This window comes from Solea solea, chromosome 10, assembly GCF_958295425.1.
Source record: "Solea solea chromosome 10, fSolSol10.1, whole genome shotgun sequence".
NCBI classification, from domain to species: Eukaryota; Metazoa; Chordata; class Actinopteri; order Pleuronectiformes; family Soleidae; genus Solea; species Solea solea.
The window spans coordinates 21198134-21226121 of record NC_081143.1 but is presented as its reverse complement, the minus strand read 5'-3'; the positions used below and the strand labels follow the sequence as shown (position 1 = coordinate 21226121).

The 27988-nt window shown below is 38.6% G+C and overlaps 2 protein-coding genes across 3 annotated transcripts in view; one reads left to right on the top strand and one right to left on the bottom strand.

The window, feature by feature from the left end:
• Positions 1–27988, top strand: part of LOC131466571 (complement C3-like) — an 86687-nt gene that overhangs the window by 12541 nt on the left and 46158 nt on the right. The window lies entirely within an intron of this gene.
• LOC131466577 (complement C3-like) lies at positions 38–24613 on the bottom strand. The gene is made up of 45 exons (XM_058639908.1): positions 24302–24613; positions 23632–23712; positions 22345–22418; positions 20850–21045; positions 20293–20455; positions 20067–20161; positions 19821–19909; positions 19325–19407; positions 19137–19224; positions 18894–18996; positions 17428–17548; positions 17220–17335; positions 16954–17100; positions 15402–15501; positions 15201–15295; positions 14926–15117; positions 14613–14768; positions 14181–14310; positions 13658–13726; positions 13260–13457; positions 13054–13177; positions 12874–12962; positions 11946–12085; positions 10477–10692; positions 9247–9310; positions 9049–9138; positions 8676–8879; positions 7359–7434; positions 7063–7222; positions 6859–6945; positions 6377–6527; positions 6038–6123; positions 5770–5847; positions 5516–5671; positions 5354–5416; positions 5213–5294; positions 5067–5115; positions 4066–4156; positions 3868–3957; positions 3182–3284; positions 2977–3066; positions 1773–1865; positions 1585–1668; positions 1234–1369; positions 38–750 (listed from the first exon to the last, which is right to left on the bottom strand). Exons 2-45 carry the CDS (start codon positions 23632–23634, stop codon positions 618–620), a joined length of 4953 nt encoding a protein of 1650 aa, XP_058495891.1. The 5' UTR covers positions 23635–23712; positions 24302–24613; the 3' UTR covers positions 38–617.

The window sequence follows — 27988 nt, the reverse complement described above, 5'->3', positions numbered from 1 at the left end:
TGGCAGTTCCAACCCCTGCATCCTTCTACCAATGTACTCACTATCCCTCCTATCTCCACCTCTCGAGCTTTTCCTCCACCTGGTCTCTGCTCTCACCACAGATCACAATGTCATCTGCAAACATCATAGTCCCTGGAGATTCCTGTCTAACCTCATCTGTCAGTGTGTTCATCACCACCGCAAACAAGAAGGGACCTCAGAGCCGAACCCTGATGTAGTCCCACCTCCACCTTGAACTTCTCCGTCACACCTACAGCACACCTCACCGCTGTCTCACAGTTGGCATACATGTCCTGCACCAGTCTAACATATTTCTCTGCCACAACATGCGCAGAACTAACATGTTTAAATCATCATTTATTCCTACAGCAATCAGTCTCTTTAATAGTGAATCAAATATCACACTTGTTCTATTGTTGTGTTTAATATTGTTACTTGTGATGTGGTACTAATTATTTTATATGTCATATGTGTAAATATGTGAATGCTAGCTGTAACCCAAATTGCCCCTCAGGGATAATAAAGACACATTGAACCTTGATCTTATAAGAGTTGCATGAAAAAATGCTAAAATACAAAAAAAAGTAGAAAAGGAAAGTTCCTTTTCTGGAGTTGCTCTACCACGAAATATAATACACGGCGACCAACCCCTCCAGGCCCAAACATGTTGGCCTGTGTTCATCTGTTCCACACTCTGCGTCTGTGGGCCAGTACTCGATCCAGGTTCCCTCGCTGAGCACATATTGATCCCTGTGGGGAGAGAAGCAATCACATGGATGCTGGTATGCACACTGTAAGAACACAGTGGGAAGTCCTCCCACAAAAAAAATAAACAAACAAAAGAATATATGAAGAAAAATATTTGTAGCAAGACGTATAGACTTAAAGATTCAGGAGATTTTTGTTGATGTCATTTACTCTTTTTTTTTTTTACATTAAAAAAGTTTAATGTGGCATTTAATGTGTATATGCTGCACCTGTGTATACAGCAGCAGCACAGGGTTGGGCAGAGGCAAGAAGCATTTATACCATCAAACTACAGAGCAATATAATTGACTTCTGAAACGTTTTGTGGGCCCTTATTGGTGTTTGTAGTCATCCAAATCACATCTGGTGTGCAGCATGATAATGTTGCCGGCTGACACAAGCTCTAACCACCACAGTTTGTTTAGTATGACACTCATTGATAGAACAGGAGTATAAAGAACACATTTGATCACACAAAAAACTTACGGTTGGTCCTTGTGAATATCCTCTGATGTGCCCATGATGAGATACGTTTTGCCTTTAACCAGATCTACAGCCTCCCTGCAGTGAGGGTAACTGAGGAATTTGCGTAGTTTACCCAGGGGACCAACATCATGAGTTCCTGTTTTTTTAAATACACCAGAAGAGAAAGAAGAGAATTCTGGATCAAACACACATCTTAAGCATTAGTGTAAAACATGATTATCATTTTCCCATATCTCCCAAATGGATTCAAAAGGATAAGTTGAAAATGGCTTTACTTTTAGCCAAGAAGAAGATGAGGGGATTTAAACCCCTCATGTATAATGTGATACATTTGAGGCAGTTCACACCCACCGTCTTTGATCACTTCCATTATCTGCATTGAGTAAATATCAGCAGTCAAACCATCGATGAATTCTTCCAGTCTCACTTTGTAAGCTGAGGACAGATAAGTGGCAGATGATGATTATGAACCTCTTCTTATACAAACATTCTGGTCATTTATAGTTAAAATAATGCAGATCATTCACACTCAGTCTTACCAAAAACTATTTTGCTGGTGGGTGAAGTCTCAGTGAATTTAGCTGTGCGCACCTCATTGCTGATTTTACCCTTCTTCTGCATGCTGCAGTTCTCTGGAAATAAACAGCAGACGCACAGGAAAGATACAAACAATAACATAAGTACATGCTAATGTGTCTCATACTGTAGATGCACTGTATGATTGTGTGAATGGGTGTTTAAATTGGTGTGAATCAGCATCAGGATTTCAGAGGGAGGAGACAGCGATGGAAAAGTCTCTGTCACTCCAGGTTCAGCGCTGTGCAATGTTGGTGGAGCATGTTGAAGAGGCATGAGGGGGCCCTGATTATGGGGGGCTTTATAGGTGAGAAGAATGATTTGGAATTGAATATGATATGGTACAGAGAGCCAGTGTGTGTAATGAAATGATCACAAGAGTGGATGTGAGTGAGGAGGCATGCTGCGGCGTTGTGTAGTTTATTTAGGACTTTTCATGAATGATTAGAGGTTATTGACAAAGACTAAACCTACGCTGTGGATGTGTGGGGTGAGAGAGAGAGTGCAGTTGCTGACAGTGGAAGAAAAGGTGAGGAATATACAGTCTGCCCTCCATCTTGTGTGCCGCGTTCTTGCATGTGTGGGAATGTGAGTGTACATGTTGTGAATGAGGGTGACTCCCTCTGGATCTCCTCCCTCCTTAGCCCTCCTCACCACTGGTAAGCCTCTGCCCTACAGATTCCTACTCCTATTATAGTTATTATATGGCGTTTAAATTTTACATGTTCAATTGGAATAAAGATTATTGTTGGATGGAACCACGTCTCTGGTTCCTTGCCTTGGTATAATGAACCTTTGTGCCCTTATGTAGGTAGTTTTGATCTTTTTCATCTGCAGATGAAATACTTTCTCTGGGGGTTAACATCTACAGGGTGGCATTGTCAGAGCTTTACTACTGACCAAAATGTGAAAAACCTATCCTCCTAGTGGAGTGTGTGGCAGAGGTGACTTGGTAGGAATGTAGATCTGGACATCATGTGTGTGTGACCGTGGAAGTGGCGATCATGACGACGTCTAGTGTTTCTGAGGGCGAGTATTTAGAGGATGAGGAGGTGACGTTGTAAACGGCAGAATGATCAGTTCTTTAATGAAGCATGATATTAGTAGTTATTATGAGTTCCTTCAGTACTTTCAGCTGCATCTTCAGAGAGACACTATAGTGTTTACCTTCAGCACATGTGCATTCTGCATCTCTACAGAGCCTCAGCAGCTGCCCATCTTTCCTCTCTGGATGGTAGAATTTCACACATTGTGTTTCTGCAATGATAAAGACACCCATTGATGAAATGTGCATTCAATCCAACACTGTTAACACTGCTAATCTGTCTATGTACTCTCTATCCAGATCTATCCAAGTGTCTTTAATGCTTACGGTCATAATATTCATAGACAGACACAGCCGCTGGTTGCATGACGCCCACTTTCAGAGTCTGGTGGATCCTAAAAGTGATCTCATCTGATCGTGTGTGAGAAACCTGTGGAGAAATGTAAAGCAAAGATGAGAAGTGAGGTTGTCTGAGAGGTCTGGGACAATATGCTTTTATCACAATACTCGGGTGCTGATTCAATTTAAAAGTTGCCATTGTGATTTATTGTGATTCTACAAGTATAGTAAGTCACTAGTATCAATAATTACAACCTTATTTTCCTCAAACCTAATTTGAATGATACATTTTCTTAAGACAATAACCCATGGAAGATATTTCCAAAATCAATGCACATCACGTGACGGTCAATCAGTCTGATATTTAGCTGAACTGAATTGGACAGCAGTTTGGAATTTGTACATTTAAGTTAACTGCTATATTTAACTGCCCCTGCTAATAATAAAAAAAAAATACAATGAAGCCAAGTAGAAAATAAGTGTTTCTTAGCTTTGGCTACTCATTAAAATAATAATGCAATGCCGAGAGATTCTGACACAGTACAAATGTTCAAATAAAATTGAAAAATGTCTTTTAAAACCCTGGATTGCAAAACACACTGATTTTTTAATAATCTTAATTACATTTTGTATTGCTTTTTCTATTTTTTCACTCCTATTGTCTAATGTCTTACCTTGTCCAGGTAGAAGATCAGTGAACCTCTCTCTGACAGAACTGTGTCCATCTCATATTTTGCAATGGTACGGGCGCGTCCTTTGGCCAACTAGACACAAGCATACAGAGTCAGAGACCTTTGAAAGCCATGAACATCTTGTTTTTTCATGTTCATTGACCTTTGAATTGTAAGTGAGTGTGTGTGTAAAAATCTTACTAAGTCCAGGTCATTTGTGTTGACAGTGAAGCCGGTTAGTAAGCCAATATCCAAGATTGACATAGTTGCATCGTGATCCTTGTCCTTATATCTGTGCAATAAATGGACACATTTAATTGAAAAATATGAAGAACACAATCGTGTTGAGAAAGACGTGAAGTAATAAAGCATTAAAGGTCCAGTGTGTAAGAATTACTGACATCCCAGTCACATCAGGAAACTACTGTGGCTGATGAATACCACAAAGAATGTACACACTCATTCACAACGCTCTCATTTCTTTGGTGCGCTTCATTGTACAGTTTTAGCATGACTCAGCTCAACTCGACTCTTCACTGAAAACGTGTTAATCTCCAACATTTAGCAAGGACATTTCTAAAATCTCAATATTTAACAGAAGTGATAGCACTGCTGAAAGCTGGCGATCATGAGCAGAATCACAAACTGTTCAGCTGTATTTTAGTTCAGTGACAGAGTCTGAGGAAGTACTGAATTCATCTTTTGAATTAAATGATTCTAATGATTCAGTACACGGAAAACAACTGCTTTACAAGTCACTAGTTTGTGTGTATAAAACGATGTCACAGGCGTTTCATGCAGCTGTGCTATGATGACCCTGCCCACGTTGAGGAGATACTACAGTAATGGAAAACAACTTTTCTGATTCCAAACTGAGTAGAGCCGAGTCATACGACAACTGAATAATGTTAAATGTTTTTTCTTTCTTTTTTTGTAGTTAGGTTATGTATTGGCTTTATGTGGGAGAAGTCATTCACAACTGTTTAACCAATCTCTCACTCCAAAATGTGAAATTATGGGCTGCTGTTGAAACTAAAACATAAAGCAAGGCCTTTGCTTTAAGTACATATAAAAGGCTTTTTCTAAGGCTGCAAAAATGTGATTTTATACTGATGGGTAGTATATGAACTTTTGTCAATGAGCCCTCTTAAATGTTTCACACTGGACCTTTTAAACCAGCATCATTTCTGAGCCATACTTACAAAACGTCTATTCTCAGTTTGTATATCGCCTCATCCTCATCCATTTTCTCTGGAAAAGCAAGAAACCAGATGAGCATGTAATTTTTTGTCATGGCAGAAAAGTTCCGGGCAGAATCATTTTCAAATGGTAGAGGGCATAAAATGACCTGGGATGAGCTCCACTGACAAGTTAAACTTCTGACAGTCACTCTCGTTTTCCATCGGCAGAGCGTAATACTGTGACACCATCTGTTAACACAGGAACATGTATTCATAAATGACTGAAAACAGAAACATGCTTTATTTACCTTCAGTGTTGCTTCTCCAGTTCCTGTCGCAGTCACTTTAACATCCTGGTTTATATCATTGAACTGTGAGGGGCAAAATAAAAACAAAAGAAACCAGATGATCAGAAAAACAGGATTGATGACAACCACTGACAGAGTGTGTGACAGAGCGTGCACGCTCACTTTTGATGTTCTGGTCGTGTGGTGGTTGTTCCTGTTGAAGTTGATCTTCTCTGGCTTGGCCCTGCCACGCAAATGGATGTCCACGTTCAGATCATACTCTGGTTCTTTAGCATTAGCCCAGTATTCTGCTACAGCCTGGTACACTATCATCGTAGCCTGGACAGAAAAACAACAGTAATAAAACGTCCATTGACCTGTTTTGTAGTTTTGTAAGAAAAAAAAGAGCTAGAGGTCAAGTTGGGATGTCCTGTTACCTGAGTTGAGCCATAGCCTCCACCATCCTTCTGCTGTTTGTTGAACCATCTCACAATAGGTCTAGCATCTTCAAAGGCCTTTATTAACAGAAGGTGAGAAAAGGTTTGAAGCACACCATATAAACTAACCAAACCAACATTGTGATATTTAGATCTGTATTAAACAGCCCACTCTCTCCTGAGCAATTCATGATAAAGATTCAATGTGGGTTACATCCAAAGAGAATAATGATTCTCCTGGGCCCCGAGTGAACTTCCCAAGACTCACCTTGGCTTTGACCAGAGCAAGAAGAGCATAAGCTGTGGCCTCTGATGTATAAACACGTCCTTTAGGAACATTCCAGTGGGACAACTCTGTAAGAAAAACACAGGCAAAGAACGTTGTTTTGTTATGGGGTAGAACTTGTGCCGAATGTCATCTGATATGGAATATTTAATCTCACATTCTGACCTGCAGACATGAGCGCTCAAATTGTAAAGGCCAATTTAGATATTATGACAATTAAAATAGTGTCAAAAACTGTTTTAATAGAGGTTAATATTCCTGAAAAAGATTGTGTGAACCACAGAATATTTTTTCTCTTGTATTGGAGAACTGTAACTGCACCTGGGGAAGCAAACTTGTACAGGATCTCTCTGTTCAGTTTGTCTTGGTTGGCCAGAGCGTATGATGACATGGCTACAGCATATGGGTTGGTGAGTCTGGGCAAACGCTTCTCCAGGTAGGCCACGGCTTTGTCAATACTTCCAGGCAGACTCTGGACATCAGGAAAACAAGAAACAGAGAAATGATGGGAGGACTGAGTGTGACAGGAGAACAGATAAACAAGTAAGCAGTGCAAACATGGGGGGCGCGGTGAGAGGCAGGCACTTGAACAAAAACACAACTTAACAACACAACAAACAAATGGCTGCTCCTCAAATGTGAAAAGTGAACAGTAGGTCAGTCAAGCTTTAATTTATATCTTATTGCCTTTGTTTTATGTGCATTAGGTGAAAAACAAATAATCTCTGCTTGGTCCATCACTTATGTGGAGTGAGTATGTGATCACAGTGGTGTAATACAATGCAGGCAGGTGAGGTACTCACACTAACTGTGTCAGCACATAGCTGGCGTGACTCCTGCATGGCGATGAGGCAGAAGGCCGTCATGGAGGCATCTGAAACTGCACCATACTGCACACACATGCACACAGAAAATGTTTCAATTTGAATTGAAAAGTGTGACATAATCTTTTTTCATCTCAATGAGCTTTTTGTCATTGATGATGTCACTGGAATGAGTTCACGCACACGTATCGCTCCGTGGATCACCCTTCCGACTTCTCTAAACATGCCATCATGTTGCTGTGCATTGAGAATCAGAAACTTGACAGCGTCACAGATCACATTCTTCTGCATTTCCACCAGGTTGTAGGACATGGCAAACACCTTGACCACATAAGCTGTGAGCCTTTGAGAGAGAGGAGAGTGGATGACTGTTTACTTACATTAAACACATGAAAAATACACCCATGCTCACACAGTCAGAGATAGACGAGGATGTGGAAACATTTGCATATGAGCTCATTTATATTTGAACGTCTCACCAGGTGTTACTCTTGGCCCTGGTCCACTCTGCAAAAGATCCATCTTTCAGTCGGTAGGCCAGCTCATTCTTGTAGCCTGGATGCAAACAAAACACATTTTTTGATATTCAGTCCATGCATCATACATGTATGTTAGTTTGAAGAGTCCTGCTCAAATGACTGCTTCATTGAAGGAGCCCTGAAAATCTCTTTTTTCTTTGATGAGAGCATATTTGTCAGATGGTAATTTTGTTTGTTTAAAAGGCAGAAAATGTTTGAGTATGTGTCTCTGTGCCAAAATCAGATGGTGTCAGTGTCATCATTGTAGCTCTGTAGATCTGTACAGGAGTAGTTTGTTGTCTACCACACTGTTTGTTTTGACACCAAACTTGCTTCTCGGGGGGAGGGGGTGCAGTATGGGGTAGGGTAGGATAACTGTCAAAAAGATACGACTTTAAAAAAATATGAACCCACAGTTATGAGTACGATTCAAAAAGATACGACTTCAAAAAAAAAAAAAAATGAACCCACAGTTAGTATGAATTTGCAGCTGTCACATAACTCTCAATACGTCACAGGGGACCCAGGCATTGTGTATCGAGCAGAAGATTCATCGATGTCACACACTGCACATGCATTCAAAGCCAGCACCAAGCTATTGCTGAGATGAACGAGGAAGAATTATTAAATTAGTAATAAATTAGTAAAATAAAAAATGGATATTCAACTGACATTCGCTCCAGATGTAGCGGAACTCCCCTCCGTTTCCACCCAGTGATAGCTGCACGATCACGACTCGATCAATGCCCGACCCATCGCTCGTAATTACCGCGGTCTCATTTAGATCCTGTGACCTAATCCCGTCAACAACAGGGCTTAAAGATTTCAGGCACAAAACTTTATGATGCATTTAATTTGACGTTACACCAAAAACAGAGAAGATGACGTTGTAAACTTTAGATATAATAACCCAAACAAAGAATATAGACTGAGCCAGAAACAAAGACAGGGACATAATGTCTGTTTGTTTACGTTTACGGTTTGTGCAGTTTCCGTGTGGATATTTAGCGACTTCACAGACCCCCGGCGACTCAACACCGTCAATATCCTACACCGTGATCCGATATGATCCTATATGATCCTGTCGGTGTCATGTCTGTCCGGCGGCAGGATTGGGAAATCCCACATTTAGGGGCCGCCCACACGTTTGCGTGGAGACAGAGAATACGCTGCTCAGAAAGTCGGTAGATTTGTCGCTAGTCGCTTTTTTAATACATTTAATAAAAAAGTCCCCCAATATAATGATAGGGGAAACACTGATATTCTTTGTGATCTCACCGGTCTTGATATGCTGGAGGGCCTCATTTCGTTTCTGAAAGCCCACAGTTTCCCACTGGTTAGTTTTGTCCAAATACATGGTTGCGATGACAGATAGACTCATGTAGATCATGCTCTGCTCTCCACAGCCGCTTCGCTGCTTGATCAATGAACCCATCAATTTCCCACTAATCACGTTCTCCACCAATGGACCAACTTCACTCCCTGCACATGCATAACCAGACAAATCAAAACATTATCAATCAACAGGAAGACACAAGCAAAAAAATACAATGTCATCTCCTGATTAGATCAATACTGTATTAAAAAACAAAGCACATTGATTTGACCGTGTAAGTCTGTAATGTTTAAAATGCAGAATGTGATATCCCACCTGTCACAGAGATCTGTGTGCTTGTAGGTGTGTTAGGAACCCAGTCTTTCTTTGGAATTCCACTATTGAGGATGACTTCTTGTTTACCTCCTGGAGGAAGAAACGTAAAGTTTGGGGGGTGGGGGAGTCATTTTAAGTCAGTTTAAACACACAACACAGAATGATTATAAAGTGAAGGCATTCAATGTATGAACTCACCGGCATCTTTGTGTGAGGGGTCTAGAATTATAGTCTGTACAGACTTAATTAGTACACCTTCAGGCTGGAAAAACAACAACACAAACATTATAATCACGTCTAATGTTTTAAGTTTGTTCTTTTCTGTATATGTTGGTCTATAGGTCTAAATGAAATGTGTCCTTAATTGTCGTATTGTGTTGAGGTTCAGTGTTCATGAAAACAAAACCAATGGTTGGGCAATTATGTGCATACTTGTGTGCATAAACACAGCGTAACATGTGCTGCTCTGTATTTTGGAAAATTTGGCAACCACACTTGAATTGGGATTATTATCTACTGTTGTAAGCGTTGTTTTTAAATATATTACCTTAAAAATATTCATAAAACATCCATATTAATTGCTTTTTTCCTCATTTACAGTTCTACCAACAGCTGAGAGTGTAAACATGATTAGAAAACAACCCAGTGTGTCATTGTTGAGCTCATTCATTGTCAACCACTTAATCCTCCACATGAGGATCGTGGGGCTACTGGTGCCAATCCCTGCTGACATAGGGCAAAAGGACGAGTCACTATAAAACAAACAACCATTCGCTCGCACACTCACACCTGCGGGCAGTTTAGAAGTGTTTTTGACTGCATGTGTAAACTGGAGAACCCTAAGAAAAACCAGAGCAAACATGCAAACTCCATGTTGGTGTTTTTGCTGCAAGGCAACAGAGCTAACTAGAGCTGCAGCTAACGATTATTTTCATAATCGATTAATCTGTCGATTATTTTCTCGATTAATCGATGAATAGTTTGGTCAATAAAATATCAGAAAACCTTAAAAAATGTTGATCGGTGTTTGTAAAACCTGGAAATGATGATGTTCTCAAATGTCTTGTTTCGTCCACAAACCAAAATGATTGACTTTTAATGATTTCTTTGTTATCCAGAGCAAAGAAATGAAGAAAATATTCATATTTAAGAAGTTTAAACAATTGAAAATCTTGTTTTAATCATGAATAAAGCTTCAAACCGATTCATCGATTATCAAAATAGTTGTCGATTAATTTAGTAATCCATTAATAATCGATTAATCGTTTCAGAACAAATTATTTTGCTGTTGTATAAAAAGGTGTTGAATATGACCATCGACTCTTACACGTATATACATACACAACAAATCTGTAAAAGTTGTCCGTTAATGTTGAAGAACATTTCAACACGCTGTTGTAGTTTGAATATGGCGTCAGTTTCTCTTACCACCACCCGCAGCATCTTCATGACTCCATCTTGGAGGAGCAACGAGTCCTTCACGACTGCTTTGACCTCAATGTCGAATTGTCCGTACTTCATGGGTATAATGATGAAGGGAACTGATCGTGTAGTCAGGGGCCCGACTCTGACCTCCTGACGATATCTTGCATTTTTTGACGCCGCACTGCATACATGCTCCGTCTCAGTCAGATCCACACACACCTTGGGAGAGGGATGGATGAGACATGGCCACAAAGATATAAAACACACATTTAAACTAGAGTGCCTTGTGCTCTCTCAAGCCACTCTAATTTAAACCAATAAGACATGTTTGTTTTGCTTTAAACAAACAAAGCAAAATAGACATCTTTGTGAGCTCTTTTTCATTATGTGATGGGAATAAAGTTTTTTGAATCTTGAATCATTAGATTAGTGTTGCCCGCGAGTACCTGGTAGCCCACGGGCACCACGTATAAAATATAATTGATATTGTTTGTAAAAACTGTGATAATCGTTAGAGTAAGCACTGGAATTAATGTGTATGCAATTGAATGCATAATATTCATCATTTAAATGCTAAATTGCATAAAATGTTGATATGGTAGCCCTCCATATTATTCTCTACCCTTCAGTTAGCTCTCGGTCTCAAAAAGGTTGGTGACCCCTGGGGTGGTGTGGAGACACGCACGGTTTACGTTGCATCTCCACTACAAAAAAGTACCTACTCAACGTGGATAAATTTATGACTGCTCAGCTGCATGAAACTGCAGTGACTTGTAAAGCAGTTGTTTTCAGTGTAGCTGACTCCCTAGACTCAGTTAATTACAAATATTTGTTAGGCTCTATCTGACACAGTCACTGGACTGAAATACTGTGGCAGTGTTTGTGATGGTGGTCACGCTCAGCAGTGGTGTCACTGAATACACCAGACTCTTCTGCTAAATATTGAGATTTTAGACATTTCCCTGGTAGTTGTTGGTGATTAACCCACATTTTTAGGATTGTGAACTCTTTCACTGAACTACAGTTCAGCATTGTTCGGCTTGATGTTTGTGTTGGATGTCTCTTCCTGTGACGGCATTCTGACTAATCGGTGGCCGGCATTCTGGCGACGTCACGCATAGTACCGACTCAGCGTGCTTGGAACCTCGCCAGAGCAGGTACTAAAAAAAGTACCTGGTACCAGGTACTATGCTAGTGGAATTGCCGAGGCGAGTAGAGCCGACCTGTGTGTGTGTGTTTGCTTGCGGGTGCGCTCTCGCTCGCAGGCCATATCATATGGTGAAATAGTTGTTTTTTTTGGTCATATGAGACTGTGGCGGGCTGCCACACTCTCGTTAATTAATGGGAAACACTGCTTTAGTTACACATTTAGAATAAATGTATTGTTTGAAATTGTTAAAAGAGGCCATAGAGAACCTTTTTTTTCTTTTTTAATACAAATATACTGCGAAAAATATCATCATCAGACTTACAGTGATAAGATCGGGGCTGTAGTTGTGGAGGATTGCCTTAATTTCTAGCTGCTCTCCACGGACAGCAGAGTAGGGCAGTCTAAGGTCAATGAAGAAGTCCTTCCTGACAATCACTTCTAACGGTTCACTGACACAGATTCCTTCAAGAAGAGGAGGAGAAGTAAGTGATGAGAGAAATTTCACAATAGTCAGGTACAATCATAGATTGTATATACAAATGGACATTGTCTTCCAGTTTGAAAAAGGAAGTCGATCAAGTAAGATGGAAGTAAGCCAACAGGGAAAACTCAATGGAAATCTATAGGAAATTAGCCAACACCTCACTTATTGATTTATAATGAGGGATATAAACAGGGATTAATGGTCTCAGTGGCAACTTTCAGGTCTTCTTCAATAAAACATGATGTCAATAGTAAATTATGTTTCTATATGACTAAAATAGATTAAAAGGATGGTGTAGTGGTTAGCACTCTTGCCTTTGCAGCAAGAAGACCGGGGTTCGAGCCCCGGTTGGAACAAGGGCCTTTCTGCATGAAGTTTACATGTTCTCCCAGTGTATGCGTGGGTTCTCCGGGTTCCTCCGGATTAGGGGTTAAATTGACCATAGGTGTGAATATGACAGTCAATGGTTGTTTGTCTCTAAATGTGTCCCTGCGATGGACTGGCGAAATGTCCAGGGTGTACCCCGCTTATCACCCTATGTCAGCTGAGTTTGGCACAGCACCCCCGCGACACACTAAAGCGGTAGATAATGGATGGACAGCTGATGTTTGTGAAGGTTCAGATTCAAAAACTGTCATGGCAGTAGTCAAAACCTGAATCTCAAGGCTTTAGAGTGGACATTTGGTTTGCCACCAGAAGACTATGTCCATGTTGATATACAGTCTATAGATACAAGTGAAACAACAGATATTCACTGAGTGCTCACCATGGGTTGTTGACAGACTAATGCCAATGAACTGCCATGTTGTGATTGAGTCTGGTAAAGTAACGTTTTTCATCAATGATGAGGTTGCACTAGAACAAAGAAAATTGTTGGCATTTTAGTGGTGTCATGAGTGAGGATATCTGTGTGTGTGTGTGTGTGTGTGTGTGTGTGTTGCCTCACCAGTTGGGTGTGTGTTGAGGACAAGAGAGCAGATTGATTTTTGTCCACCACAGCCAACTTTCAAAAAACTGAGTGAGAGACACTATCTCATTTCTGTCCATGTAACTGTTGATCTCAAGCTCACCTAGAGAGACATCAAAAAGGTTTAATATTTGTTTTGTTTCAATCATGAATATCCAACCCCTTCCTTGTCACCCATCTCTTACTGCGAGCCACTTGGAGTTGGTCCTCTTTCTTCTCAGCTCGCTGGTGTGTCATCTCATTGCAACAGTGCACGAAGGCCTGAACACATTCTAGACCATCAAAGATGTACTCACTGCGCCTCTCACAGGTGTATGAAAGCTTGGTTTCCCTCATGCCCTCAAAACAACACTCACGTTGAAGATGAGTTTTATACTGACTTACTGGAAAGCAAGACAGTTGTGGAGGAGAGAAACAGAGGTTATGGGACGAATGATGATGAAGGATTTCTTTCTAACCACAATGATAAGTTTATCCTTTGAATAAGGATAACCTTAAAAGTCAAAATGTCAAACTAGAGACAATAAAATACCTAATGTGACTGCACATTAAATCACTGATGATTTAGAGCTGTGGTTCTTACTTAAGCTGGTTGTGACGTCCATAATAGTGTTTCTTCTTCTCCTTTTGCTGGGGGCTGGACATTTTAGTTCTGAAAATGCAACACAGACAAAACAAGGTTAGACTATGCTCGTCTTTTGCAAGATTCAAATAAAAAAAATCCAAATCCTTATTTATTGGACTGTATACTAAAGTTTTTTTCTCCCCAAAATAAAAAAGGGTTAGGGTTAGTTTATAGGGTATAATTTTAAAATACATATCATTTCACTTGCTCTAATGTCAAATTATCTTGTGTGAAGTTCAAAATATCTGTTCACCTCAACACAAAGGTGGTGAGAAGAATCTACATTTAAGAAACAGTGTCTTTCATTCTATTTCAGTAGGAGGCACCACAGGGGGAGTAAGGATTATCATATCTACTGTCCATTAGCCAGTAGAATGAGGCCCACAAAACTTCTGCACCAAATTATTTTCCAAAACAATGTTGCCTATCGTTAAATGAGAAAAAGGAGAAACCAAAAGATCTGAGAGTAACACAGTGTCACCTTGTCTGTAAGGAGTTCCAGAAGCTGTGCTGGACTCAAACAACAGGCCAGCATCGTAGAACACATTCATACCATCCTTTCCTCCACCAGGGGTGCAGCCTGTGTCAAATTTCTCCACGATCTCCTGCACCTGAACAGAGTGGAAGACATTTTCACACAGACATACAAACACACAAACCACAAAAATGATGGTCCTGAGTGACAATGTTCATCCTCCATGTCTTAACATGATGGATGGCATTAAAGTAAACCTTGAACCTTAAACTGTGTTGCAGTGTCTATGGTCAACAAACCTATATGTACACTTTCAAGACAAAAAAAGAAGTATTGATCTAAACAATACACATACTTAAAATGTATGTATTTTATTGACATCACTTTTTATGTTGTACAACTTTTAAATTTATTGAAAATTAATTTAAAAAGAAATGCCTTTTTCTGGGTGAGGCGGTGCTTGTTATTCAGGACAGAGACTCCTTTGTTAACTGCCACCAGTCCAACTGCGGCTCCTGGATCTCCAGTAACCTTCAGACCAAACGTACTTCGAGGCCTATAGGATGCAGTAGGTCTCAATGGTTCTAACTTCAGCTGATTGTAAAGAAAAGAGAACATTTTGTGTTTGTTAAAGCAGCACACACACACAAACATTATTATTACATTATAAACTACATTATAAACATTATAAATATTGTATTCTTTTAATTTACTTAGTGTAACTCCACTATATCAATAATGTGTGTCTCACCGAGCCCATGCAGGAGTCCTTGACATCCACCCAGACAGAGTCTGATACCACTTCATTGTCATTTGGATGGTAGTAGGCTATGATGCGGAATGATGGCAGCATGTCTTTGATGATGGGAACGGTCAGGGAAATCATTACTTGTCCTTTTGTCCTGTAACGGCCATGTCGGATCAACTGACCTCTGCTCAAGATCTGGGGACACAGATTAAAACATCAGCATGGACCCAAACACAAGTTTATACAGAACGATCAGTAGGTCATAGCATGTGGCTCACCAGGTATGTGATATCAGTGTCTTGATTTGACTCCCTGTTCAAGTAGAGGTAGATCCTCAGATTGTCTCCTAACTCAACCTCTGCTGTATGCACACCTGTGAAAAACAATTTTGTGATGAGTTCTGCACAATGAAAAGATTTCATGGTACTCATTAATGTGTTTTACCATTTGAAGTTACAGTATTTCAGGATTTTATTTACCTATGTTGATGTAGCTGTAACTTTCAGTTTTATACGGAAGAGCTACCATGGTGGCTGATGCTTGTCTTTCCGGTGAAATACGAGGATCACTGGTTTTTGCCTAAAATCAGAGACACAGACAGGTTTACAAACACAGCAATGTAAAGAAATACAAAAGGTCCCAGATCTGTACTGTTCTATCCAGTCGTATCGATAGTGAACTACTGACAATAACTGAAAGGTTTTTAAGACAATATCTTAGTTAAAGGTAGAGTATTGCAGCATTTTTCAAAAAAGTTTAATCTTAAAGTAATCTATGTCAATCATCCTTAATGAGCTACCAGAAGTGTATATGTATTTTTTTTTGCTGGTAATTAATGTTTTGCCTTTGTTTTGTTCTCGGTCAGAATGTTACTGGGTGGCAACATTTGGCCATTGTGTTTATATCCTCCAGCCAATAACAGTGAGGGGGGGCGGGACAAACAGGTTACAGTCGGTAAACACTGAAGGAGATGACAGGCATAAAGAGTCTCTTTTATGTTAGCCACGCATTGTTACATTCCTACAAAATACATATATATATGTATATATATATTTATATATATGTGTATATATATATATAATATATATATATACACATACATGTATATTATATATATATATACTATACATACATATATTTATATAGCAGTGAACTCATACTGTGAATTGCTGGTAATAAAAGTATGTTGTGACAAACTGGACGTCTGTAGTCCTGAGTTTGAGCTTTGAATCTACGAGCCACCACTTCAGCTAATGCAAGCTACCAGGTGAGATGAGATAAGATGAGATTCAACTTTATTGTCATTACTCAAATACAAGTTTCGGGTCACGAAATAAGGTTTGCATCTCACCAGAAGTGAAACAAGCTGAAATTGCAAGAATATGAATATATATGTACAGAAGTAGATTTGTTCTATGAATAAGTATAAATATAAAAAAAACAAATATGATATAATATAATATAAATGAGCGCTATAAATACAATTATATTGTGCAGATTATTATATACAGATAAGGTGCAGTGAATACGCTATATTAATAGACATATGGATAAATGCTAATTTGCAGAATTTTTTACAGATTATGGACATATTTTACAGGTAGGTTATTGAAGTGGTATGAACATTCTACATAATAAATAAACACTGTCTAAGGCAGTGTAATCTACTTTGAAAAGCCATTTCACACATAGACCCATTGCATGCACAAAGTTAGTGCGTCCATGTGTTCATAAGTTTATTATTCAAAACTCTGTGGCACAGGTGTGAGCAGGGGAGGAGGAGCCAACTTTGTGTCTGCTGTGTTTACAAACATCAGCCCCCAGTTCATACATACACTATTACATTTACATTATACCGTATGCCACAAAGAAAAGAATGACATCAAGGTCATATTAAGATAACCAGATCACCACATGCTGTAAAGTAAATTAAGCTGCGGAATTTGGTGATAGTGCCACTTCATTTTATATGAGAAAAAAAGCAAAAAGGGGGAAAAAAGGGGAGGGAAACAAGATGTTTCAGAGACTTACAGTGATTCTCAGATCTGATGCTCTTGCCTCTGTATTGATGGGAAGCTTTGCAAGGCCATCAGCTGCAGTCAAACCCCTCACATCACCTGGACTCACCACCACTGCAACACCTTGTGCTGGAGTTTCATCTGGATTCACAACTTCAATCTGCCATGAAAGAAACAAACAGCCACATAATAAGAATATATTGAACTGTCCCTTTAAATCATGAATTTATTTTGAAATATAATTGTATAATAATTATAAATTATGAGTAAATGCATTACAGAAACATGGAAGGCCATTCCTGGTTTGAAATATTTGGGCGTTCTCTTGAAGTGAATGGTGTAGGGGGATGTAACGATCTGGATGCCTCTCAACTCTGCCTCCACCATTTCACTACCTGTTGAGTTGACATAATGTGTTTTACATTTTCTTATTGATCAATGAAATTCAAATCACACATGATCATGTGACACAGACTGTTTTTCTTACCACTGTCTGTCAGCACACTGACTGCTACAAATATGGAACTCCCCACAAGGTTGTCGATATTTTGGAAGGTCTGTGTGATGTGTTCCCTCGTCAGTTTGACCACTCCAGCACCATTTTCAACCTAACACATCAAAAAAAAGAGTAAGTGGACATTTAGATGTAAGCTACAAAACCAACTTTGATTTATTCTCATCATCATATAGATACATAAATAATTTAACTGGTGGGGTTGGTGACAACAGGCAAACTGAAAATCCTAAATTGTTTAGTCTCTCTGATTGTGTCTCAGATGTAAAGGCCTAACTTTACAACCCATGTGGCCCAACTGGTCCAAGATGGCTGACGTGCTGTGCCTTTGAGAATTTAACTCCTTGGATCATTTGACTGCAACTTAAATTTTAATAATACTTAGAAATACTTTTATACTTTAAGGATTACGGAATGTATCTGTCCTCGTTCTGCATGCATATTCAATACTATGGAATATAATTCATCCATTAACAAGTTCTGTTGCTGTTGTTGTAGCTTTCATTCGGCCTACATGGCCCAACTGGTGAACAACACCTCACAACTCTGAAAATATGGTAACATCTTGGTAACCTTTTACATTGTGGATTTAACTGCAGTCTTTTCTAAGCTTTGTGGCTAAATAGTGTCTGGCTGCAGTGGACATGGTCCACTGGACAAGATTCTGAACAGGGATGATCTACCAACTGCCAGGCTACCAGGCCTAGGCCACACCTGTAAACAGGATCCACTAGCCAAGGTATCAGCCATACAAGCAACATGCCAACAGTAAGCATAATACATTACATCTCATTTAGCAGACGCTTTTATCCAAAGCGACTTACAGGGGAATTGAGTACAATCTGCCAGGGGTGGAGTTGAACTTGTGACCATGAATCCTTTGCACACAGGGATTTAACCACAGGTGGTCATCACCACTGAGCCACTCCACCACTGATACAAAATGACAACAGATGACTAAGACTAAGAATTTAAAAGATATGCTATATGTCAGGGGAACTGTCAAAGTTAACTGCACAACATGAACTATTGATGAGTCCCTGGCAGTGATGTATACTAAAATAACCTATTAAATAAAAATAGCAAGGTTACATGAGGAATAATAAATAATGTAATAAAATAAAAGCCAACAATTCCAAATTACCTAATGAAAAATAATGTAGAAATTAATGGTTTAAACAAAATAGCAAATGAGTTCAATAACCTCTTTTAAATATAGCTCCTAGTCTTCCTGCAAATAATCCTACAGCAGATATTAACACAAACATGGAAAATGTTGACAGTATTTTTTGCTGAGATAATGAATTTTGTGAAACACTCAACTGATGACTTAACTAATTTAAGATTATAGTTGAATTGTTTTCATATCTTTTTTTTGTTTGTGTTGCTTTTTTTAATCTCTCTTTAAATCAAAAAATAAATATAATGTATGTGCTCACCGCTACTCTCTGAACAGAATTTGGAAAGCTCCTCTTCTGACCTTCAAGCACAACCCCAAATATCCCTTGTGCTGTGCCCGACACACCTTGACCAGACAGATACCTGAAACCACAAGAAACATGCAGTTTCAATGAAAGTCAGACAAAAGCAGCAACACAATAACATTATTTTTTCTTTCACTCAGCCTTTAATGATTCTATTTCTGAAAGCCACAAAAAAAAAATATATATATATATACGCACGTAGCTTTGATGTTGACAGTGAGCTCTGGACTGTCCTTATAGAAGAAGGAGCTCACAGGCATCAACTTCACCTCAAAACTCGGCAGCACTGGAAATATAAATGAAACTTAATATGTGTCCAACACCAGAAAGTAAATAAATACTTACATCATGAGTTCAAAGGTAAACTTCAGGTAAAAGGAACGCACCATATTCCTTGACCTCAAACTCTGCAGTGTAGCTCTGCTGTGGGTTCTTTTGGAATTTGGCCACCACTTTCCAGACTCCAGGACTGTGCATGCGCGCACGCACACACACACACACACACACACACACACTGTTACTCGTGTCGTGTGTGTGTCTCCAAATCCCAACTAACATTTCTCTTTAGATTACATTTCTAACAATACCAACTAAAGATAAATTATAATACACATATAGCTATATCACACAAGTTAGTTAAGATTGTGTATCTTTTATATTTATGATAAGGATCAATGGATAGTTTTTACTGCACAGTGTGCTGGACTAGCCTATTTTATGTCTCTTGGCAACAGCCAACAGTGTCAGGCTGTTTCCTCCCGTTAGCAATGTTCCTGTGAAGCTATGCTAATTATCCCCTGGATCTTATAACATTTTTATGAGATGTTATGAGAGTGGTATCAACCTTCTGATTTGTAATTGATAAAACTAAATAAAACTAACCTGAAAATTTCTTCAAGTTGGAAAACACCAAAGTAGATCCCCGATGTTGGAGAGATTGAACCAACAGGTAAAGTTATGTCGTCAGGAGTCTAAAAACAAAACAAACAAAAAACAAAGTTCAACAGTGCCACATCATCCCTGGTTGTCATCAACTCAATGACTGTCACTTGGCTATTTTGCAAATTTTGGTAAATGCTGATATACTTTATACTTTCTATTTTGTGCTTAATATAGCGAATGCAATACCATAATCTCAATGTCAATGAAAGAATCCTTAAAATTGTTTCCATCACTCTCAATGGGCTCCATGCGAGGTGTCACTGCAAACATCCTGTAAAGAACTGACAGGAAGAGAAAGAGGCTGATTAGACTGATTCCCTTTAAAAATGCAGAGTGTTAGAAATTGTCATGAATAAATCCACACAGTGATACACAGTGTGTTCTTATGTACTATCATATATACTGAACACACCTTTACTGCTGGGGGTGTAGAGGCTCTTGTCAGTCTGGATGAAGATGTAGCCGGACTGGAAGGACACAAGGACGACTTTCTCCAGCAGGTCGTCAGGAAAATGAGCTTGCAGGTAGACATACTGCTTCACGGTGGGATCCCTGCTAAACTCTTCAGCGGGGATCTGAAGGCAGCATTTACAGAGGAATCAGTAATGAGGAGCAGGACAGGTGTATATGATTAGACTTTAGTGATCCCACACTGGGGAAATTTATTTTTTACAGCAGCAAAATGGTCAGAGTTAAACAAGTGACAAATACAAAATATAAACAGTGTAAGCACTTAAATAAGATAAAATATAACTAATGAAATAAAGATATAAAATAAAAAACATTCGAAAAAAAATATTATTAAAGTGTAAGGTTCAATAATAAGTAATAATAAAAAAAAGTAATAATAGGGTTAATATACAATACAATATACACCTTGGGCAGTGCAATTTTAATGATGAGGAATAATAATAATGCAAACAATTTACTCTAACACTTGTGATTGGAAATGAATGGTGTTCCATTAACTTTTATTTGTCCGAATGCCTGGAAGTGATTTGCACTGTTAAGGGTCACAGATGTGTACACCAGCTCCCTGGTCTTGGTTGGATGGTTTGTCACGTTGATGTAAACCTGTATGTCTCCCCCTGTACAGTCTTGACACTCCACAAAGATGTTCTCTGTTGTTCCCACACGCAGCACGTTTGGGGCAGACATCACCTTCCTACAGAGACCAGGAAAAGACAAATACTCTTGTCAGACTGCACCATGTAATGTTAAGGGTGCTGACACTTTTTCTCATTGTAAGCTTTTTATCTTAGTCTGTGTTTGAGTTTGAATACATTCAATTTACCAGAAAAGATTTATTTGCTGTGATGCAACTGTAATAAAGATGCCTCTTTCAGTTAGTTAGTTCAAAAATATGAATACAACGTTGTTACTAACAACTGAACTTTCTTTTATTCAATAATAAAACAATGCTTTATAAAAAAGTTGAACAATTGCTACGACTTCAAATGAGCTTGACATCAACAAACATTTCTGTGGGAAAATTTGCCAATAAAACAAAAATTAACATAGAATCAAAAGCAAATTCATCTCTCGTACAGTGATTGACAACCAATGTAATAACAATAGGTGATAGAAATTCAGCCTTGGTTTTTGGACTAGAAAAGCTCAGACAAAGTAAAAAGACACAATTTACTTTTTCTTTGTCAAAGACTAAATTAAAACACCAGATGAGGAGGACAAGAACATTCCAGGAGGGGTATATAAAGACTTTTGGGAGGACATCAAATATCTCTTGTGTAAGGCAGCCCGTGGGCAAGTGGAAAGGGAACTTGGCTTGTAACTGAAGGGTTGCCGGTTAGAGTCCCCACCAGGTTAAAAAAAAGGGCTGGGGTACCCCTGAGCAAGGTTCCGACCCCCATCGCTCCCCGGGCACTGCTCAGTGGCTGCGGTTAACCCTAACCCCTGGCAGGACTGAAAAGGACTCATTTAATTTAAATCTTTTGTAGAATGTATAGAAGGAGCATGTCTATCCAAATGAAAGTGGATAACTGGAGGCCAAAAACACTTCTCAATGAATGAATATTATGATGTGTATAATATTCATACTAATATTATTTTGTATATGTCTAATTTTCAATAAAAAAACAAGTGAAATATGGATTTTCACTCGAAAACGACATCAACACTCACTAGTTATATGTCGGGTTAACTTATTGACTTGACTGGCTTTGATTAAACTGCCCCAATTATTTAGGAGTGAGTCGAAATGTTCAGGTTTACAGTGATACTGGCATCCTTTCAAAAACCACATTACCTTGACTTACGTGACACAAACTGCATACTACACAACAGCTCTTTTTATGTAAGACACAAGTGAAATATGGAGCTGAATTTAACTTCAATGTGAATCCACATATTTCCTTTTTTATTATTATTATTAGAATCAGTGATTTAAAATGAGGAAGCCCAGAGTGCACATTTGAACTTAAAGGTATAAGGCAGATCTACTCACAGTGGAGAGATGTCAACCAGAGAAGTCACACAGGCAAAGGCCAGAGAGGCCAGCAGCCATGGTGGAGTCCCACACTGTGAAAAAAAAAAAAAATGTCAGTGAAATTAACAGAAAGTGGTGTAAAATCAAAAAAGGTGTAAATGGAAAAACAATGAGACAATGTTTTATTGTCAGGAATACTTTGTAAAATACAAAACCAGTCAGAGTTTTTACAGACTTGTTTACAGAGAGTATTTTTTATCTTTGTGAACATTGTATTAATTGATGTTATTAAAATGCTTTATAACAGGGGTGTCTGGGAGAAGGATGTAAGTTTTGTTCACCATCAAGGTAAAGTATAACCTGACAGTTTCTTGTCATTAAGTATTCACGGACACACCTAGGTTAAAAAGTATGTATGTAGGCCGAGTCATTTTTGTAGTGCAGTTTGAAGCAGAAACTGGAATTAATTTCTGTTTCCTTGTTATTTAAAAAAACATTTGTGAAGTCCTGGTCCACAGAAGGTACAGCTCTCGTCTTGTCAGACAGTGTTGTTATTTAAGTGTAACCTTATAAACAACGTGAACTATTTATCTGTGTTTCTCTGAACCAAGTCACACTGACGCGCACATGCTTTTATTCTAACTGCAACATACTTTAAAAAATCCTTTGACTAAAAAGGCATTTTCAAAACCTTTAAAGGTGAAGTGCTAAATATGTAAATGTTGGATGAGCTTTTATCAGTACTATTTTATGTGAAAGTTATTTTTTTCAGTAACACAAATGCAAGAAATGCATGACTTTAATCCAGAACACCGGCAGTTATTGTCTCTAACATACTTTTAATGCCGCCGTCATTTTGCGATCTCCAGGAGTTGATCTTCTTCTTCTTCAACCGTGACGTGTGACCGTGGCAAGCATCTTGACATATGTCAAGAGTGAGTCATAGACAGATGTGGTGGAGAGAGTCCGGTAATTTTTCAAAATAAAACGTCGTTCAGAATCTCATAATAAATAAAACAGAAATAATGTTAATAATATAATATAAAAATAATGTCAAGTTATGTATTCTTTCTCTGCGGCCCGGCAACAATTGACCCACGGACCGGTACCGGTCCGCGGCCCGGGGTTTGGGGACCACTGCTTTAGAGGTTTCTTGTCATTAAGTATCCACGGTTAAATGGTTAAATGGTATGTAGGCCAAGTCATTTTTGTAGTGCAGTTTGAAGCACAAACTGGAATTAGGAATAATTTCTGTTTCTCTTTTATTTAAAAAACAGTTCAGCTCAGTAAAGACTTGTTACGAACCATGATGTGAAGTCCTGGTCCACAGCCGGGGAAGCCTTCCTCTCGTCCGACAGTGTTGTTATCCCGTTATTCAAGTGTAACCTTATAAAGAACGGACACAACCACACAGCAGTGACACAACCACACAACAGCGACACCTGGACTAGCTTTTTGTTTCCCTCTTGAGCGTTAATTAGAAAACTGTGCACCGATTTGTTTTTGTTACCCCACAATGCTGCGGTGGCAGGGAGGAAACTATTATTATCATTTGTTCACCCTATTCATGCAGATGGTTAAAAAAAAATCACTAGGTTTTAGTTCAGTAAGTGAGGGGAAAAGTATTCAGCCATTTTCATTCTGCCTGCTTCTTAAAGAATATAGCTTTATGGTTTGGTTTTGTAGGTCCCGTAAGAGATTTTTGTTTTCATCAGGCATTTTATACAAACTAAGCAGGATTTTCTAGGATAAGAAACCCCAAAATATTTGAATCCAAACATTTTTATGTAGAAATTGGGAAATAAAATAAGATATACATGCTAAAAAATGGTTTATTTGATATGCCAAAAGCAAATTTAAGGTATAACTCACGCACATTCCAAGTTTGTGGTTACGTGTGATGGTTGTAGTTTGCTATTGGCAATAAATTATATGTTTTCAAAGAACCAAGGAATTGTGCTTTGAAATGACTTACCTGGGAAGAGACGAGACGAGACGCGGAGGCCAGGTCAGAGGCTCGGCGACAAGTGTGCTGTTGAAATAGGTGGAGCCTTACACAGGAAAGGGCAGGAACATCACTACAGATAGCTTTTTTTTTCTGACTTCACTTGAGTTTGCAAAAACATTACAAGCCAAGAAAACAAGCCTGGTGGGCAGCCAATAAAATCAGAAGAGAGCTTCGTCCGTGCGTAAAGACGCAAATGCGCTATTACCACAAAGGTGCTGACAGGTGACGCACTCACTTAAGAAAGTACCAAAGAAAAGTATTCAGTCAAAGCACCCACGCGCAGATGGCCAGTGCTGTATTATAACATCCTCGACATGGCTGCAGTAATTAAATGCCTCAGTTCCTTACAAAGTTACACAGTTGTTGATGACAGGAGCGTAAAAGCCCGCCACGTCATGGTGCGCGTGCCCCGACAGGACCCACAAGAGATGGGGAGGAGAAGGCAGTGGAATGCTTTGATATACATATGTTAATGAATTAGTGAATATGACACGGTGGTAAATGCACTGTCAACTGTACCTTCTGCAAAAAATTGACAGAAACATTAGAACATCAGTTTGTCTGGTTTTTTTCACTGTGAACATGTGAATCATTTTTGGAACAATTTTCAATGAGACCTTGCAGACATTTTGGAAAAACATCACTGACGTAATCTGACGTAACTGATCTGGACATATTCCTAAACACAATCTCAAAAAATGTAAGAACAAAAAAATCAATTAAGACTCATTAAAGACTAATTTATTAAAATTATTAATTTAACAGTATATATTTAACATTATATATATTCTTTTCTGTAAGTCAACTCGCCTTTCATCTAAATAATAATACAGCAAATTTTATATTTAATGAAGATTTCTACTTCCAATCCATTGTTTGTACAAGAGATGAATTGACAAACAAGTAGGTGAGGTATTTGCATTGTTGCATTACGTTGAAACAATCCTCTTCACATCCGCCTGCATGACACTTTATGTAATTCCACCCACCCTGTTCATACCTGCAATTGGTTTACACTCATTCATTATTCAATCTGTATCACATACAGTACGTTCCTACAGTAATGGAACAGTGAGGCCAATTCCTTTATTTTTGTCATAGACTAAAAACATTTGGGTTTGACATCAAAAGATGAACATTTCAGCAACGTGGGTTCAAAAAATGGGTGGGTTCAAAGCAAAGGTGCTATCTTCTATGTTGTGTATCAGATCCAGATGTAAATACCTGCAAGTAAAAGCTGAATTGTTCATCTTTTGATGTCAAACCCAAATGTTTTCAGTCTATGACAAAAATAAAGGAATTGGCCTCACTATTCCAATAATATAGTAGGGTACTATAGTTTAATGATGGACCTTGCCCCAATCACGTTCACATATTTATCAAGAATAAAGCCCACTTAGGAGGAGAAGGGAGATTGTGTAATTTAACCTTGACCTACGTAACTCTGCAACAAAGTAAGCTGGCAAAATGTTTTTAACCGAACAGCAATTCATAATGACACATGTATTAGGGCACTCCTCAGAATTCTGACTTTATTTTTTATTTTTTTGTTGGATTTTAAGACTGCAATTGAAATCATAATAAAAATACTACTATAAATATTCCAATAACCCCAAAAAAGGCTCAACTTTAAATAAAGGTGTAAGTAAGGAAGATATGACGAGGCGCTAGGCCTTCAAGAGCTTTAAAAGTGATTTGTCAAAATCTTCATGTGACCTCTGAGACATACTCAGAGCTTGTATAAAGATGCTAAAACTTGGATCTACTTTAACACCTGGCAGCTGAATTATTTGTACGTTATAGTTGCGACATGACATAAATAAATAAGGGGGAGAATACAATAAGAAGGCAATAATGCAACATTAAAGGGTGCCAACTACCATAAAACAGCAACATCAACAAACCAACTCAAGAAATCTGTATTGATAAATGCTGGAATAAGAAACCCAAAGAAACCCAAATTAGCATGCTGACATTAGGGCTCTTCACAGGCTGTTTGATAGTAATTAAGCATCTTGGGAAACAAGAAAACTCCCAAACCATTGACTCAGAGGTTGATATTGCTTTCAAAAACCATTGCCATTGTAAAATGCAGGTCATTCAGCCAAGTGGGTCATTTTCTGTTTTCCTCCTCTTGGGTTTCCTTGTTTTTGTATATGTAAGAACTATGCACAGAATTATCAGTAAAGATGTTTAAGAGCCCAAGCGTAGTAACGTATACCTGAGTGGCAGCCATGTACTAGCCCTGAAATAATAAATCGAAGAACAATTGATTAGTGTCTGGTGTAAAGTCACATAATACTTGACCATCAAAGTGATGAAAGCCTGACCTGAAGTGGATCTTGAGTAGTTTGGTTGATTTGAAAAGACTGGTTTCTTGAAAATCCTTCATTTTCACTTCCTAGGTTGCCACAGGTGGAGTTGAGGCCTCACTCTGTCTGTACACTCATAAATGGGTTGGTCTGATGATTCACATGAAACATATGCATATAATACATGGAAATATACTCTTTTATGAGCTTTCACTTTGTAAAATACACACTTTACAACAGCACTGGCAAAACATCAGACCTATAAAAAAAAAAAATTGTGTTTGTGGAAAAATGAGCGGTGCAGTTGTGGATTTACGCCCTAGGTGTGTAAGGGAAAACTTCATTTATTGGCATTCTATACATATATTAGCAACTTACACATTCATAGAGAAAAAGCTAAAAACTCATTATAGACCAGCTGTTACTCACAAATCACATTGTCTTACAATAAGGCCTTTGTGCAACCTTGGCTCACGTAAGTTCTCTGAGTGTTCTTTCTTGTGTCATTGTTGCTCCTTCATCTGCTGAGGGAAAGGAAAGATAACACAGTGGAATACAGTCCTCCCCAAGGTTGTCTCTAGGTATCAGCGGAGGAAGGAGCCGGACATCGTGATCTGTAACATTTTTGCTAAGCTCGGGAGTCATATACCGTAACTCTAAGGCAGAATGAGGGAGCATTCCAAACTGTTAACATCTCTTTGTCACTGAATCCAGAGACTCCATCATCATCTCACCTGATAATCAAAATCTCAGCAACAAGGGGTCATCAAAATCATCTCCACCGTCTAAATACAAGAAATACAAGATAATCACTGGTCATTATAATGTCACAGTCACACATTTTGCTATAAAAGCTCTTTCTGCCTCAAATGTATGGGGAATTTTGTGAAACCTTTTTTTTTTTTTACAGTATGAGAAGTTGATCTTGATGTTGGTCTTAAGGGGGAAAAAAAGAGAAGCATCATTTTTTTTTGTTACTAAGAAGGGAGAAAAGCTGACTGGCAAGTGTTTCCATTCACGAGCACACAGCAACATCACACTGGAACACCCTGTGTCTAACAGAAGTGCCAATGAATACGAGACTTGTCCTCCACTCACTCTGTGCCACATTAAAACAGTCATGAGAGATTGTGTAATTTAACCTTGACCTACGTAACTCTGCAACAAAGTAAGCTGGCAAAATAGTTTTAATGGAACAGCAATTCATGATGACACAAATATTCTTAAAAATATATATACAGACGGTATCTATAAGCACAATATCAAGAGAACTATAATGTTCAAATCTGCTAACAGAAAGTACCTTCATGTCTGTTATCCACAGTATACAGAAGAGTATTCG

Excerpts from the sequence above, each read along its gene's own strand:
- LOC131466577 (XM_058639908.1), bottom strand. Across the intron at positions 19,910-20,066 it reads TCATTGACATTGAGATTATG|ACTCCTGACGACATAACTTT; the intron begins GTATTGCATTCG and ends TTTTGTTTTTAG. Across the intron at positions 17,549-18,893 it reads ATTCTGTTCAGAGAGTAGCG|GTTGAAAATGGTGCTGGAGT; the intron begins GTGAGCACATAC and ends TTGATGTGTTAG.